Source organism: Lynx canadensis, chromosome A2 (assembly GCF_007474595.2).
Source record: "Lynx canadensis isolate LIC74 chromosome A2, mLynCan4.pri.v2, whole genome shotgun sequence".
Lineage (NCBI taxonomy): Eukaryota > Metazoa > Chordata > Mammalia > Carnivora > Felidae > Lynx > Lynx canadensis.
The window spans coordinates 167,525,241-167,541,853 of record NC_044304.2 but is presented as its reverse complement, the minus strand read 5'-3'; the positions used below and the strand labels follow the sequence as shown (position 1 = coordinate 167,541,853).

General features: G+C 46.8%; 1 protein-coding gene across 3 annotated transcripts in view; it reads right to left on the bottom strand.

The window, feature by feature from the left end:
* Positions 1-1,461: 1,461 nt before the first annotated feature.
* The window catches only part of UBE3C (ubiquitin protein ligase E3C), a 119,271-nt gene continuing 104,119 nt past the window's right edge, over positions 1,462-16,613 (bottom strand). For all 3 annotated transcript variants that reach the window (XM_030308904.1, XM_030308905.1, XM_030308906.1), the window contains 2 exons: positions 11,107-11,237; positions 1,462-3,272 (listed from right to left, as the gene is read on the bottom strand). In XM_030308904.1, the coding sequence (XP_030164764.1) occupies positions 3,102-3,272; positions 11,107-11,237 (302 nt within the window). In that variant the 3' untranslated portion in view covers positions 1,462-3,101. The remainder of the gene's footprint in view (positions 3,273-11,106; positions 11,238-16,613) is intronic.

The following is a 16,613-nucleotide window of genomic DNA, read 5'->3' as shown; positions in this document are numbered from 1 at the left end:
GCCCAGGACAGCGGACACAGACTCTACGCACGTCGGTTCCGACTTGCGGCGGCCCCAGACAGGAGGGCCTTGGCCGCTCAGGAGTGTCTGAGGCTGCGTAATCATTTTCCAACAGCCTCCCAGGAAGGACTGGGACCCTTTAAAAATGCAGACTCGTGGGGGTGCCTGGGTGGCTCAGTCGGTTGAGCGTCTGACTCTTGATTTCAGCTCAGGTCATGACCTCAGGGTTGTGGGTTCGAGCCCCGCATCGGGCTCTGCACGGACAGCTCGGAGCCTGCCTGGGATTCTCTCTCTGCCCCTGTCCCGCTCACACTTTCTCACCCTCAAAATGAATAAATTAGCTTAGAAAAGATGCAGACTTGTGAGTTCCTCCCTGGATCACCTCGTTCCAGTCCGGGTAACACCGATCCAGTGTGACCCTGCACTCCCTGATGGCAAAGGACGGACTTGCGCAGGGCTCTGGGGGCCACGGCCACGCGGGAGTTAGAGGTTCCCAACTTCCAAGTTAAAGGGCACGTCCACCGTGCTGCTCCGCCCGTCAGACGGCGTGGTGAACTTCGCCTCTCGGCCTCCAACAGAGGCTCATGTCCCCTAGAACCTGTGAATGGACACTGCTTGGATAAAAGGTCTTTGCAGGCGTAGTCGAGCATCTTGAGGCCGCTGGCCGATCCTGGGGCCCTAATTCCACTGGGCCAGCATCCACAGAGGAGAAACGCAGACAGAGATTTGACGCGGGCAGAAGACGTGACTTCAGCCCGGGGGCGTCAGCAGCCACCGGAAGGGGGAAGAGGCAAAGAACGGATTCCTCCCCACAGGGGGCCTCCGGGCCTCCAGCACCGAGAACAGATGCTGCTGCGGGCACCCGTCTGTGGTCACATTATGGCAGCCACAAGAAACTAGCAACACGTGATCTTAATTTTCTTTAAACAGATCTTCCCAAGCTTTGGCCATCTGTGCAGCCATAACTCGGTGCCCTTCTAGGTTACCGGCTGAAATCCACCTGCAGGCGACAGCTTGTGAGAAGTGCCTGGCCTAACCCCCCGGGACTCGACGACGTTCAGGTTTGAGCACAGAGCTACCAGCAGTGCGCACGAAGTACAGCGCAGCAAGGAGAGTGTTGCCTCAGGCATGATTTTTCTCAACAACGTCCTCTTCGGCCCACCAAGAGGCTGGGAAGGTGGCGGTCACTCCCAGGCAGGGGGCTGTGCAGTCAGGTCGCCGGGGGCCGCGGGAAGGGCCGTCACAGGTCCATCTGCCAGAGCCTCTCGGTGCGTTCCGACGGCAGGCGCTCCTGCGGACTCTACCGGGTTCGTGGGAACGATCACAGGCTGCTGTCACACGGGTCACCTGGCGCCATTCGAACGTCCGTGACAAAACCAGCGCATACTGAGGATCTTGGTCGTTTCAGCAGGGCAGACCACAAGTGATCACAATGACTTCGGTGGACTCCAACACAATCTCGGGGAAAACATTTAATGCAAATATGTAACCACTGGAACATACAAATAAATAAGCTCAGAGCAGCTGAGAAAAAAAACCCAAGGAAGTAGAACTGCCCATCCCCCTCAGTCCCAGATAATCCATTTTCAAAATACGGATAATAAAATACACAAATACGTAAAGAAGATACAGAACATTCACCATAAACCAACCTGAAATAAAAATAAAACCAAGGACAAACCCTAATTATTTTATTTCTGTATATCAAGACTACAAATAGCATTTAAACACTTAATTTATTATTCAAATTACGAAATTATACATTTTGTTTTGATATGGTCATTGTCTTAAAAGTGTCATTCAGTTTCCCCGCATTTAAAAGCATATTGCTAATTCTGGTCACTTCCACAGCACGGCCCCCAGCCCCGGTGACAGGAAATGCTGGGGTGGGGGGGGGGGGAATAGCCACTGGGCCCTCCACGCCCCCTCTCCACACTCCCTTCCACGCCCCCACCGATCCCCTGCTCCCCTGGTTGGGAGGGAGGGCCGCTCTGACGCACTCCGTTTTCAGAGACCGGAATCACCCAGCAACAAGGAAGGTCCCGATAAAGTGCCTTTTTAAGAGAGAGTTACCGACGCCCCTCCCCCGGGCCCGCGTGGGACCGGCCGGTCTTCCTCCAGAAGCAGCACCTTCGAGAAGCGGAGGGCGCAGGGGAGGGCGCAGGCGGCGCATTACCCCACGCATCCGGGAGGGGGGCGCGTGCCCCGGGGTAGGAGGGCGGTGGGCCGCGGATGGCCCGGCCACAGGGGGCCACACTGAGTGCAGAGCCGCAGCCGCCCCTTTGGTTCAAGTGACTCCGATGCCAGTGTCTGTTCTCCCCACGTCGCCACTTCTCAGAGGCCACGCGTGCCGTGGGGCCTGGACGAGACCCTCCCCTCTCCCGGGAGCTCTCCCGCCACAGCGTGCAGCCAGGAAGGGAAGAGGGATGAACGTCCCCTCGCACACACCCACACACGGGAGTGCCCAAGCCACCACGGTGCGGTCCTCGGTACCCCGAAACAAGCATGCTAGTCCCGTGCAGGGGAATGGCTTAAACAGCGCAAATAAAATATTATCACGTGGTGTATTTTCCAGACCTAACCACTTTGGGAAAAGGCAGCAGGAGAGAAAATGCCTTTCGTTTTAACAATTAGGACTGTAAACAATTCAGCCACACGAGAAGCAGCGGGCCCTGAGAGTGACGCCTCCACGTCTCAGACCCCACGTCTCTGCGGACGGAGCACGCGCCGCCCTCCAAGAGCCCCGCCAGGAGCCCCGCCGGCGGAGGGAGGCTCGAGTCCACCAGCAAAGCCAAAGCTTCATCTTTGGTTAATTTCACCGAGTCGCCACTAGTCTTAAAACTGTGCTCTTGTTGGCAAATTACTAACGTAGCCGCATGGCACGTAACCCTTGTTATTCTAAGTTATCTGAAAAGCAGTGTCCGTCTAAGTAAGTGGCCGTGACTTACTGGACCATCTAGACAATGGAGGGGGTGGAATGAGGGATGGGGGTACGCGGAGAGCTGCGGGAGCCCGGCCCCAGCGCCCTCGGCGGCCGGGGGGTGCTGCCTGTGCTGCGGGCACCGGTCGGTTCTCTGCAGAGGGTCAGTTCCGGCCTCCGCTCAGCTCAGCTCGAAGCCAGCAGCACATTCGATAGCGTAGAGAAGCTTACTGCGCAGAAGCGTCTCGTCGTAGAACTCGGGCAGCTTCAGCAGGTTCATGCAGGTGCTGGCCGTGGGGAGCCGCTCGAGGTCAGAGCCTCCGTTGTGAATGCAGAACGCGGGGTACAGCTCCTGAAAAGACAGGGGTGCACGGGGCGGCTTTAACAGGCAGGCTGTTGAATGAATGTCTTAAAGAGCACACAAAACTCACCTGCTTCAAACAGTAAAAAGTTGCTGTGGTCACATTTCCCCAAAAGACTTGCGGTGTTTCACCGCACCCCAGACTACACTCCGTGCAGGGAACAGGACGAGAATAGCGCTCATTCATGGGAAAAATCACCTGTTCGGTAAATAGGGCCTCTAAGGCATTGTGTTTCAGTCTTTTGAAAATCTGTTTAAAATTCAAGAAGCTAAGAGGGTGAAGACTTGAACACAGAGGCCTGTTTGTTTCTGTGGAAATGTGGGAAAGGCGGCACCCGCGGCAGGGAGGGGGCGGCGGTCTTCTCCAGACCAGCACACTCTGCAGGCAGGCGGGACGGCCATGTGGATGGGGTAACAGCAAACAAGGACCAAATTCACTCAAAAACAAAACAAAACAAAACAAAACAAACAAACCCCCAAGAAACAAATTCACTCAAAAGGGGAGAGAAAGGGGTGCCGGGTGGCTCAGTCGGTTGAGCGTCTGACTCTTGATTTCCGCTCAGGCCATGATCTCAGGGTCGTGGGGTCAAGTCCTGTGTCAGGTCTTCGATGAGCATGGAGCCTGCTTGGGATTCTTCCCCTGCCCACCCCCCACTCTTTCTCTCAAAATAAATAAACATTTAAAAAAAAGGGGGGGGGGACAACGTCTAAATACCAAAAGCAAAATGAAACAATGAGCCTGTGCACTGACGGCTTTGTCACGCAGGGAGGCATCATCCCGAGTGTGGTTCCAAAGCCGCGGTCGTGTTACATGTAAGTAGTGCACAGGCACAAAGGACTGTAACTGTGCGGTCCTGGGACTCACCAGGAGATGAAGCCGAGGAGAGAACTGAAACCAAGATTATCAGTGGTAAAACAAGATGTAAATATAAAATCAAATGCAAGCCGACATTTGAACTGGAAGTCTCAGTTTGAACTTGTGATATATGTTTCTCTTCAGGGGAAAAAAACACCATTTCCTAACTGTCCCCTGCAAAGGCCGCAAACAATCCCCACGCGTGACAAGGAACAGACTAAGCACGCAGGTTTGGTCTCTACAGTCCCATTTCTCACCGAAAGGAGCCAGGCCTCCTGGGGGAAATCCGGATTCCACGTGGAGCCCAGAAGCGCACATGACACACGTTACCATCTGTTACACCAGAACGTAAGAAAGCCTCCCCGAACTCCGTGGGTTAAAGGGCCCGCCTGAAGGCACCCCTGCCCACAGGAGGGCACTCTGAATATCAAAAAGAATGACAGCAACGGCCTGAAACGCAGAACACGTTAAAGCCCGCGCGTTCACCGTGGTAGTGAGGGAACCAGAGGTACACCTGCCTGTAGGAGATGTGGGCTCACCCACTCGAGATTCCGAACACTGGAAGCTGAAGGCTGATGGTGACTTGTTCACAGGGGAACCAAAAAGTTGAAGAGAAAAAATAAAGTTTTTCTTTATAGAAAATTCCAGCTAATGAGTGAACAGATGAGGCAGCGGGAACACAGCTGATGCAGTTGTCTCACCCCTGGTTACAGAGTAGATTCCGGGGCGCCCGGGCGGCTCGGCCGCACCCCTACGTTACAGAGTGGATTCAGGGGCACCCGGATGGCTCGGCTGGATGGGTGCCTGACTCGATTTCAGCTCAGGTCGTGATCTCGCGATGTGTGAGTTCGAACGAGCCCTGCGTCAGGCTCTGGGCCGACAGCACAGCGTGGAGTCTGCTGGGATGCTCCCTCTGCCCCTTCCCCACTTGCATGTGTGTGTGTGCGTGCTCTTGTCTCTTTCTCTCTCTCTCTCTCCAAATAAAGACACACTAAAAAAGAAAAAAAAAGCGAGGAATGGATCTAGGGAGTGTCCACAAGGGGCCTCTGTGACAGACGGCCAAACCAGCGACCCCAGGCGCGCACGCCGGTCTCAGCACCACGCACCGCTGACTCCCCGGCACCGGATCCGTGGTGCTCAAGTCGGAAAACACAGAGCGGACGTCATCTATGCAACGTTACCGCCAAAAGAGGAAAACTCAGATCTGGAAGCTGATGAGACCTCTCACGACCCCTAACGAGATGCAGGAGGAACGACCCAGCGCCTCCAGTAATCACACCACAAAGTGCCAGACGAGAGGGAGACGGACGGCACAGACCAGAAAGAGAAAAGAGCAAAGCCAGGCACCAAGCAAGCACGGCGGACAGCCCGGGGCTTGTTTGTACCGGGAGCACTGACGGTACCAGGGGATTAATGTGATTATTTTTTAGACCTGATGATGTCACTCTGGTTATTTTTTTTTTTTTTTTTTTAAATTTTTTTTTCAACGTTTATTTATTTTTGGGACAGAGAGAGACAGAGCATGAACGGGGGAGGGGCAGAGAGAGAGGGAGACACAGAATCGGAAACAGGCTCCAGGCTCTGAGCCATCAGCCCAGAGCCCGACGCGGGGCTCGAACTCACGGACCGCGAGATCGTGACCTGGGTGAAGTCGGACGCTTAACCGACTGCGCCACCCAGGCGCCCCTCTCTGGTTATTTTTTAAGGCACGGTGTAAACATTCTCATCCTGCTGTCCCAGCTGCCCAGCCCCCGTCCCCTGAGCAGTAATATTTGGGGGTCTTAAGTATTATCCCACAGAGATTAGTGCATATACAAGAAAATATTTTCTCCAAAATCTATAAAGAACTTTTCAAACTTAATACCCCCCAAAACCAAATAATCCAGTGAAGAAATGGGCAGAAGAGATGAACACTTTTCCAACGACATCCAGATGGCCAACAGACATAAAAAGATGCTCAACATCACTCGTCATCAGGGAAATACCAATCAAACCCACAATGAGATACCCCCTCACACCTGTCAGAATGGCTAAAATCAAAGAAACACGAAAACACAAGAAACAACAGGTGTTGGTGAGGATGTGGAGAAACGGGAACGACGTTACACTGTTGGTGGCAATGCAGATTGGTGCAGCCACTCTGGAAAACAGTGTGGAGGGTCCTCAAAAAGTTAAAAACACAACTACCCTGCGACCCGGCAATTGCACTAACAGGTATTTATCCAAAGGATACAAAAATACAGATTCGAAAGGGGTACATACACCCAAATGTTTATAGCAGCACTATCAACAACAGCCAAACTATGGAAGCAACCCAAACGCTCACCCACTGATGAATGGATAAAGAAAACGTGGTGTGTGTGTGTGTGTGTGTGTGGAGGAGGTTTATGCACGAAGATGGTCCCCACACAAGTAGGAAGGAAGGCATGTAAACAACTGATGGAACAGGAAGTAAACTGTGGCAAACTCACATGATTGGACATTAGGACGTTTATTAAAAATATTTCAAAGATGACTTAATATGAGGAAAAATGACCCTGATATAACGTTGAGTGAAAAAAAGGCCTACATGACTGAGCACATAATCAGCTTAAATTATATTTAAGAATTATGGTGAAACAGTATAAAAAATAATTACCTACCAACCACTGTAGTGGAAACGAGCGAGCAAAATTGGAACCGTGTCCCTCCTCTGACGGGGACTCTAGGAGACCATGTCACCCAGCACGACAGGCACCCAACTGGCCCAAATTGCATTCCAGCTGGTTTCGTTTTGTTTAGATGTTGAATTTAGCGTGTATTTTACGACGTGGGCAAAACCAGGTTAAGAGAACAGCCCACAGAACACCGGATGGAGACTTACACGCTTCTTACCAATCAGCCCCTGGACATCTCTCCACTGTTCAATGAAGAACTTCGTTTAGGGAGCCTGGGGGGCTCAGTCGGTTGAGCATCCGACTTCAGCTCAGGTCATGACGTCACGGTCCGTGAGACTGAGCCTCGCATCGGGCCCTGCGCTGACAGCTCGGCGCCCGGAGCCTGCTTCGGATTGTGTCTCCCTCTCTCTCTGCCCCTCCCCTGCTCATGCTCTGTCTCTCTCTCTCTCAAAAATGAATAAACATTAAAAAAAATTTAAGGGGCGCCCGGGTGGCTCAGTCTTTAAGCGTCCGATTCTTGATCTCAGCTCAGGTCATAATCTCACGGTTTGTGAGTTCAGGCCTCACATCAGGCTCTGTGCTGACAGCTCGGAGCCCGGAGCCTGCTTCGGATTCTGTGTCTCCCTCTCTCTCTGCCCTCCCCCCACTTGCACTCTGTCTCTCAAAAATAAATAAATGTTAAAAAAAAAAGCGCTTATTCAAACAGTATACGTGGCATACGGTATGTGCTAAAAACCACTGTCTTTTAAAACAATTACAGTTCAAAAAAATAATAAAACAATTACAGTTCATATGCTATTTTAAGTGTCTCATAAAAGTGTCAAAACAGGATCCAAAAGAGAAACAGAAAGGATATTACATTTATTATTTAGCCTTTTGAGTGCATTGAGCACAATAATTTTCTGCAATGCTTGAATAAACTGCGATGAAAGCATCACACGGTGAGACAGGAGGGCAGGTGCGGGGAAGGAGGGCGAGCAACGGCCTGGGCGGGAAGAGCTCAAGGGCATTTGGAGTAAAATGTCCCGGTTTGGCTTTCCGTTCAGAATGCTAATTGAATTTCCCACTTGGAGTCTTAAAAGTAAAAAAAAAAAAAAAAAAGAAGTTCTTCACTGCAATCTGAGTCAAGGGCACTATTTCGTGCATTATTAAATAGAGCACAACGGGAATTTGCATTAATTCAGAGTAAGAAAAACCATCAATTTGTTATGTGGCCTGATGGCAACTTAACAATTTTCTACAGCGCTGTAATGACCTTTTTGTCTATAGCCATCGCACTCATTGAACATATTAAACTTTAATTAGCTTTAGCAGGCGCTGTTCTCCGCCGCTAAGCCGGCGCTAAGGAGTCTCGTGACCTGTAAATCACGCACGTCCGCCTCTGCCTCGCGGTCCTCCACCCGCGGGCCGCCCTCCTCCCCCACCTGAGTCCCGCCAGCCTCCCCGGGCACGCGGCCCAACTGGAGAGCGCACACAGCAAGGTGACTTCTTCCAACTGTGGAGTCTAACATATGACGGCTGCAAAGATGTTTGAAAACTCTATATTAAATTCTACATTTAATAGGCTTTAGATCATTGAAAAAAATCCAAGATAGGAAGACTGTCTCATAACTTCCACAAGTAACACTCATGTGACAGTGACAACTCAGTTATGACTGTGTGGGGTCCCCAACAGGGCACAAGAGGGTTTTCACTATTTGGGATTCAAAAGCCAACATAAGGCCCACACTCTTCCCTCCAACCTGCAGCGCTCCCACAGGCCTTTTACACAGACTCCCGCACTGGCTGCTAAAATGGCTGGAACCTTCCGAACCTTCCTCTTCCACCAAGACCCCTAATTTTTACTGGCCTGGGACTAATTAACCAGGCGCTGGCAGAAATCTCTGGGTCCTCCACTCAGTTTTGATGGGAGCAGGTCCTCCTAACTTCCCTTCACGAAAGTAGGTGCTTAATTTTTTTTTACCTCTAGGTGTGGGGGTCATTTAGAAACTGGAAGATACTAGAAGCCTGGTTTCTCATAATGAATGTTACCGATAAAACTACGTAACGGTATTACGATCTTCATATGGAGAATTTCGTTTATAGAACTGTTTCCATCACCAGATGATGATAAAACTCGGTCCAGTGAACACCCTCTCCGGGGTCCGAGGGGTCCATGCACTTGTGCACCGCCCCCTGCATTCTTCCTGCTCTGTGGGCCCCCACACGCAACAGCCCCACACTCCACGACACGCCCAGGAGGAACCAAGAAGCAAAGCCACGTTTCCTTCAGGCTGTTTGTCTGATTTGGTACCTGTGCTGGCGCATAAGGCCACAGGGCAGGTTCACACAGTTGTTTCGGGGGCAGGGCTTACACGCCGGGTCAGAAGCATCACTCAGTCTTCGTGAATCACTGTTTCGGTGTGTCGCTTGTGCACAGCAGAGTTTTTAAACCCTTTAACACATGGCATTATTCTATGTATATTCATTGTTGGAAGGGGTCGGCCTTCTCTCATTAATGTTAAGTGTCTATTTTATGACTCTGAGTGCTGTTTTCTACATCTGGCTACATCTGTTTTCTACATGTGGCTGGTACCGTTTGCCTTGTTTTGGATGCTTGTTTTCTCCCTCTCTGATAATGTGGAAGACAGAAAGGTGATTTTAGTTCTGATGTCACTGACTATTACTCACGAACAGGTTTATCTTCATATCCTAACTCATCACCGCTTCCAAACTGAAGTGTCAACGACTCAGGTCCTGTGGACAGTAAGACCACTGTGCTCATGCCCGCCTCTCTCCCGTTCCTCCACTTGCTGGCTCCAGCTCTGACCGCACGATGGAGATGCTGTATGAAGCTACTGATGTCAAGTGTTCTTAAAGATTTTTTATTTTTAAGTTAAAAAAAAAAAGTTCATTTATTTTGAGAGAGACAGCACGTGAGCAGGGGAGGGGCAGAGACAGAGGGAGAGAGAGAGAATCCCAAGCAGGGTCTGCACTGTCAGCGCAGAGCCCAATGTGGGGCTCGAACTTACAAACCATGAGATCACGACCTGAGCCACAATCAAGAGCTGGACGCTTAACTGACTGAGCCATCCAGGAGCCCCACAGATTTTTTTATTTTTAAGTCAGCTCTATACCCAACACGGGGCTTGAACTCACAACCCCGAGATCAAGAGTCACATGCTCTAGACTGAGCCAGCCAGGCGCCCCTAATGATGTTGATTTTTTAAAAACAGCTTGACTGAAGTGCAATTTACATACCAGAAGGTCTCACTTTTCTACACTTTTGAAATAATTTCAAAGTAGACATTTAAAGAAAAGAATAACATAGGTTATTGGAAGGTGCAAGCCTGCCCGATGTCTCACAGCATGAGCTCATCTGATTGATACCCTTCTGTACTGCACACACACACGTGCACGCACACACACACACACACACACCATTGTGTGTCTTAGACCACTGATGCTGCTTTAACTTACAATGAATAAGGGAAACATACTAACTGTCCCTTAGCCAATTTTAATCACTAATATTACAGTGAATTATATGAGGCAATCATTAATTGTCAGAAATGATAAGTAACAGTGGACAACCAGGGAGAAATATACCACTGACCCATGAACGATACTGGTCTGAACTGCATGAATCCACTTCTATGCAGATTGTTTTCAATAAATACAGGTCAGTACTACAAAGGTATCTTATCTTCTCTTACGATTTTAAATTTTCTTTTCTCTGGCGTACTATATAGTAAGTGTACGATGTATAATATATATGAGACACGTGTTAATTGGCCATTTGTTATTGGTAAGGCTTCTCGTCAACAGCAGCCTATTTAGTAGTTAAGTTTTTGAAGAGTCAGAAATTATACGTGGGTTTTCTATTGCATGGGGGGCGTCAGTGCCCCCCAACCCCGTGTTATTCAAAGGTCAAGTGCACTGTTACTCATACCTTATTCTTCCCAAATACACTACATCAACATTTTTAGCTCGTGTTTCCTTCAGTAGGAAAACCAGCTTACGATGTATCACAGATGTAGGACACTGGTCATTCATATTCCAGTGAGCCCACCAGCCTGCAGGGCCTGTCCACGGGCCATCATGATCACACCCACCACATCAACAGGTCAACCCTGGGCCCAGCACCTTCATATACAGTAATGGCCAATCCTTAGTTGATCTGGCTGAAACACCTACTAACGTTAACAACACCCCGGAATCTGGGGTTATAAAAGCACTACGCTGCCCGGAAAACAAAGGACAGATGGGGCCTGCTGGCCGTGCTCGTTGGTTACAAGTTGGAGCTCAAAGCACATGGCACAGAAGCCCTTACCTTAAACCCCAAGAGAGGGGGTCGGGAGCAGCTGGTTACAAACTTGAGCAGTTTGCGCTTCTCTTCATCCGTGAATCCTTCCACAACTCTCCAAAAGACTTTGATCACAGGATGGTCAGCAGAATAGCCTCCTAGGACAACGCGAATAAATGTTTTACTAAAAACAAGGTAATTGCAAAAGGAGGATTCTCGCAGAAACAGCAGAGCAAGACTGCTAAGAGTGATCCACCTTCGTCCTCCCGCTACAGTGATGGGCGCCGGCTTGTGGCTGGAAGCCAGCTCTAGAGACACCCTTCTTTTCCTCCACGTATGTTCCATGCCTGACAGGGGGCTTGAACTCACAACCCTGACTCACGCCTGAGCCAGCCAGGAGCAGGCGCCCCTGGAGACCCCGTTCATTCTGCTCCTGGGAGATGATGGACGAGTACATGAGGGGACAGAAACCTCCGGAAGGCCCAAATACCAAAGGCCAGAATGGGAAACACCCCGCCCCCCCCGGGATGGGCCCTGGCTGCAAAGGCCTGGGTTCTGACTCCTCTGCGGGTTGAAAACCCACCTCCCCTGAGCAGCAGACCCTAACTAACAAAGAATTTACCCAAGAGTCACAGACCTGAAAACAGCACACTCTGGGGTTTTTATTTCTAATAGAGATAGTTACTTGGCCGACATGATCTTAAGGGTCTAAATTCATTTTATCACCCGCCCTTGTGACAAGAAGGCACAGACCATGGCTACCAACCCACCCCAGCCCACGATTAGACCACTATTCTTAAGTGTACTATCTGCTACTTACAGCTTTTAATCTAGCTAAGTGCTTCCTAAAACTGAAATAATTGCTATATATTGTTCCTTCATTGTTAATATACTACAGAAATAACATCGATAAAATATCTTAAGTGCATTAATTGGCACCAAAATGAATATGATAATATTTTAAAACCTATTTACTGGAATAGCTAAGATCATTAAAGGTACAAGCTTCCAGTGCAGACAGGGTAATGCAAAACAACCCAAGACAATTTCTTGGCAAAGAAGAGGTTGCATTGATTTCATTTTTTTAAACTTATGACTTGATAGTGTGGACAAAGTGACCTTAGGTATTATGTGCCTTTACATAAACATTAGAGTTCAAATTTCCAGCAACAGAAATTAATTGTAAAGAGATACATCCATATATTTATATACATGTACATGTACATATTTACATAAATGTACATGTACATATTTACATAAATATACACATATTCATCTATGTAAACGTGTCCACAAATTTAGTTTTACAACCATGTCCACGATCTACTTCTGGAACATTCCCATTTCCTCAAAGGAATCCCACGCCCCACTACAGACAGCCACCGTCCGCCCTGTCTCTGTAGGTGTGCTCTTAGCGATGGCTCATCTACACGGGAGCACCAACCATGCTCCGTTTCCATTATCCCGTCAGACCTACCTCGGAGGAAAGCTTAGGAAAATGGCACTTGGAGGACAGAGAGGTCTGGGTAGACTGTGGCAAAATACCTGACATAAATTTCACCATTTAAACAAACATTTTTTAAGTGTACAACTCAGTGACATTAATTACATACATAACGTTGTGCAAGCACCTAAGTCCAACCAAAATGTCATCACCCCAAACAGAAACTCTACTGGGCAGCAAGTCCCCATTCCCCTCCCCCAGCCCCAGTGACCTCCAACCTACTTTCAGAGTCCAGGAATTTGCCTATTCTAGGTATTTCATTGAAGCTGAATCATACAACAGATGCCCCTTTTGTGTCTGGCTTATTTCACTTAGCATCGTGTTTTCAAGATTCATCCCTACTATAACTTTTCAAACTTCGCTCCTTTTTAAGACTTCCTAATACACCGCTGTATGGATGTGTTTACCGATTCATCTGTAGATGGGCATTTGGTTGTTTTGCCTTTTGGCTACCGTGAATAATGCTGTATGAACATGTATGTGCAAACAGGCTTCAGTCCCTGCTTGCAGTTCCTCTGGGTCTGTACTTAAGAGTAGAATTGCTGGGTCATATGGTAATTCTAGGTTTAGCTATCTGGGGTGCCACCAAACCATTCTCCATAGTGGCTTTTTTTACATTCCCGCCAGCAACGAACAAGGGTTCCAACTTCTCCATATCCTTGCCAACACTTGTTTTCTGTATGCGTGCACGTGTGTTTGTATGTGCTTAATAATAGTCCTCTTGATGGATGTGAAGGGTATTTCAATATTGTTCTGATTTGCATTTCCCTAGTGATTAGTGATATTAAACACCTTTCTGAGATTACTGATTGTTTGCATATCTTCTTTGGAGAAATGTCGATTCAAGTCCTTTGCCCATTTTTGAATTGCTTTGTCTTTTTGTTGCTGAGTAGAAGAGTTCTTTATATATTCTGGACACACATATATATTTCTTCTGCATATTTTCTCTCCTTCTGTAAGGTTGGTTTTTTAATTTTCTTGATAATGTCTTTTGATGTACAAAGTTTGTGATTTTGATAAAGTCCAATTTATATATATATATATAATATATATATATCATATATATATATATATATATAATATATATAGTTGTTGTTGCTCATGCTTTTGGTATCATATCTAAGAATCCAATGCCAAAACTAAGGTCGTGAAGACTTACCGGTGTTCTCCTAGGACCTTTATGGTTTTAGCTCCTACATCAAGGTTGTTGATCATTTTGGGTTCGTTTTTATGTACAGTATGAGGTAGGAGTATAGCCTCATTCTTTTGTAAAATTCCAGGTGTTCTGCATTTAACTTTTTAAATCACTGTAAACTTTTTCAGAGAGGCTCTACTATTTTACATTTCTATCAGTGAAGAGGGTTCCAATTTCTCCATGTACTCCCTAACACTTGGTACTGTCTCTTTTTGATGATAGTCTTTCTAGTGGGTGTGTAGTAATATCTCAAGGATTTGATTTCTATTTCCCTAATGATTACTAGTGTTAAACATCTGTTCATGTGCTTATTTGCTTACGGGCCATTTATATGTATCTTCAGATATATATAAACCCCCAAACCTGGGGGTTTTTTTGGCCATGTTTTTAAATTCGATTGTTTGTCTTACTGAGCTGTAAGTGTTCTTTATATATCTACAGTAGACATAGTCCACTGTTACATGTATTATTTGAAAATATTTTCTCCCAATCTGTGGCTTATCTTTCATTTTCTTAATAGTAATTTTTGAAGCACAAAAGCTTTAATGTTGAGGAAGTCCAATTTTCTATCAATTTCTTTTTCCTGGATCATGCTCTTGGTGTACAATCAAAAACTCTGTCTAATCCAAAAGTCATGCAGATTTTCTGCTTTATGTTCTTTTTGAAGTTTTATAGTTTTGGTTTTTACCTATTGGCCTCTGATCCTGTTGAGCTAATTTTTACATACGGTGGTGTGAGGTAAAGGTCTAAGCTCATTTTTTCCCACGTGGATGTTGTCCCAGGGCTATTGTATCATCAAGTGAATTGTCAACTGACCGTAAATATGAGGATTTGTTTCTGAACTCCTGATTATGTTCCATTGATCAACAGGCCTATCCTTGTGCCAATACTACAATGCTTTGATTACTGTGGCTTTAGAGTACGTTTTAAATCAGAGTATAAGTCCTATAACTTTGTTCTCGTACAAAATTATTTTGGCTATGTTAGGACCTTTACATTTCCAAATGAATTTAAAATCAGCCTGTCAATTTCTATAAAAAAGACTGCTGGGATTTTGGTAGGGGTTGCGCTGAATTTGTGGATTAATTTGAAGAGAACTACATCCTGACACATAGAGTCCTCTGACCATGAAAATGGACCATCTCCCCCACCCCATTTGGTCTTCAATTTCTCTCAGCAGTGTTTTTACAGTTTTCGGCATACAGGTCTTGCACGTACACTTGCTTTGCTAATTTTGTATTTTATTCTTTGTGATGTCACTAGGAATGGAACTGTTTAATTCCATTCTGGGTCTGCACATAAACACAAAATTGGTTTGTGTGTACTGATCTGTGCTGCCACCTGCTGAAACTGTTTCTTAGTTCTAGTTGGGTTTTTTTCGTCATGCTATTTGTGAAAAAAGTCTTACTTCTTTCACTGCTCCTTTCCAAGCTGAAACTTCCCTCCCTCCCTCCCTCCGCCTTACTGCACGAGCTAGGAAGCCCAGTCATGTGCCTCGGCCGCGGGCAGAAAGCATGTAGACCCTCACCACCGTGTGTGGGCGCTGTGCGCGTCCTGAATCGGGCTGGGAAAGCTCCCCCCCCCCCCGTTCCTAGTTTCCTACGAGTTTTTAGTCCTCATTGGGCAGGAGATGCTTAGATGCTGAAGAGAATAACTTGCTTTTCTCTCCTTCCTTCTGCACCTGCTGACACGGCCGGGCCGGTTCTGTTCCCGTGCCAGCAATACCACATGTCCCATTAATACACTGTCACATGTTAAATTAACCTCGCATTCATGGGATAGAAACTACTCAGCGGCCGGATTCAGCTTGCTAATACTTGGAGGATTTTGCGTCTATGTCCCTGAGGGATATTAATCTATAATTTCCTTTCCTTGGGTTATTTTTGTTTGCTTTTGACATCACGCTAATACTGATCTTTGAGGAGAGAAAGCCTCTCCTTACTCAGCTGTAGCTGGAACTCACGTACAGGATGTTTTTAAGGCTTAAATACTGTTCTGAAAGAAATATTCATTTCATAATATTTAGAAAAAAGAGAAGTACAATGAAAAAAATTGCCTGTAATTTCATTAATTGTAAATGACTGTTATTTTGTGAAAATGAAATGACTTTTAATTTATTTATTATTACAAATTTTTTTAATGTTAATTTATTATTTTTGAGAGAGACAAGGTGCAAGCAGGGGAGGGGCACAGAGAGAGGGAGACACAGAATCTAAAACAGGCTCCAGGCTCTGAGCTGTCAGCACAGAGCCTGACGCGGGGCTTGAACCCATGAACCGTAAGATCATGACCTGAACCGAAGTCGGATGCTCAACTGACTGAGCCACCCAGGCGCCCCTTATTTTTCATTTTGTTAAATAAGCTCCAAGCCCAACGTGGGGCTTGAACTCACGACCCTGAGATCAGGAGCGGCAAGCTCCACTCACTGAGCCAGCCAGGCACCCCAAAACTGAAATGACTTTAAAATTTTCTTGGCTGTAGAAAGTAAATGATGTAGGACATAATAGATAATAAAGAAAGGGAAATAAAATTTTAAAACAAGCAGAAATGACTAATCATCTCACAACCACTGCGTGTTTTTGCTCACATCTTACTCAATTTCATCTTTAAAGATGTGACGTCACATGGAGTGCACTGTTTCATCACCGGGTTTATTTAAGGCTATGTTTTAAATTTCCTAAGATACATAAAATATCTTTTAATATTATAGATACATATTAAGTAATCTCTACACCCATGTTGGGTGTGAAGCCTACTTAAAACTCAACAAACAAATCAATAAAATAAATTCCATTCACGTAATAAAGATAAGAATCAATGGCTCACAACTGTAGG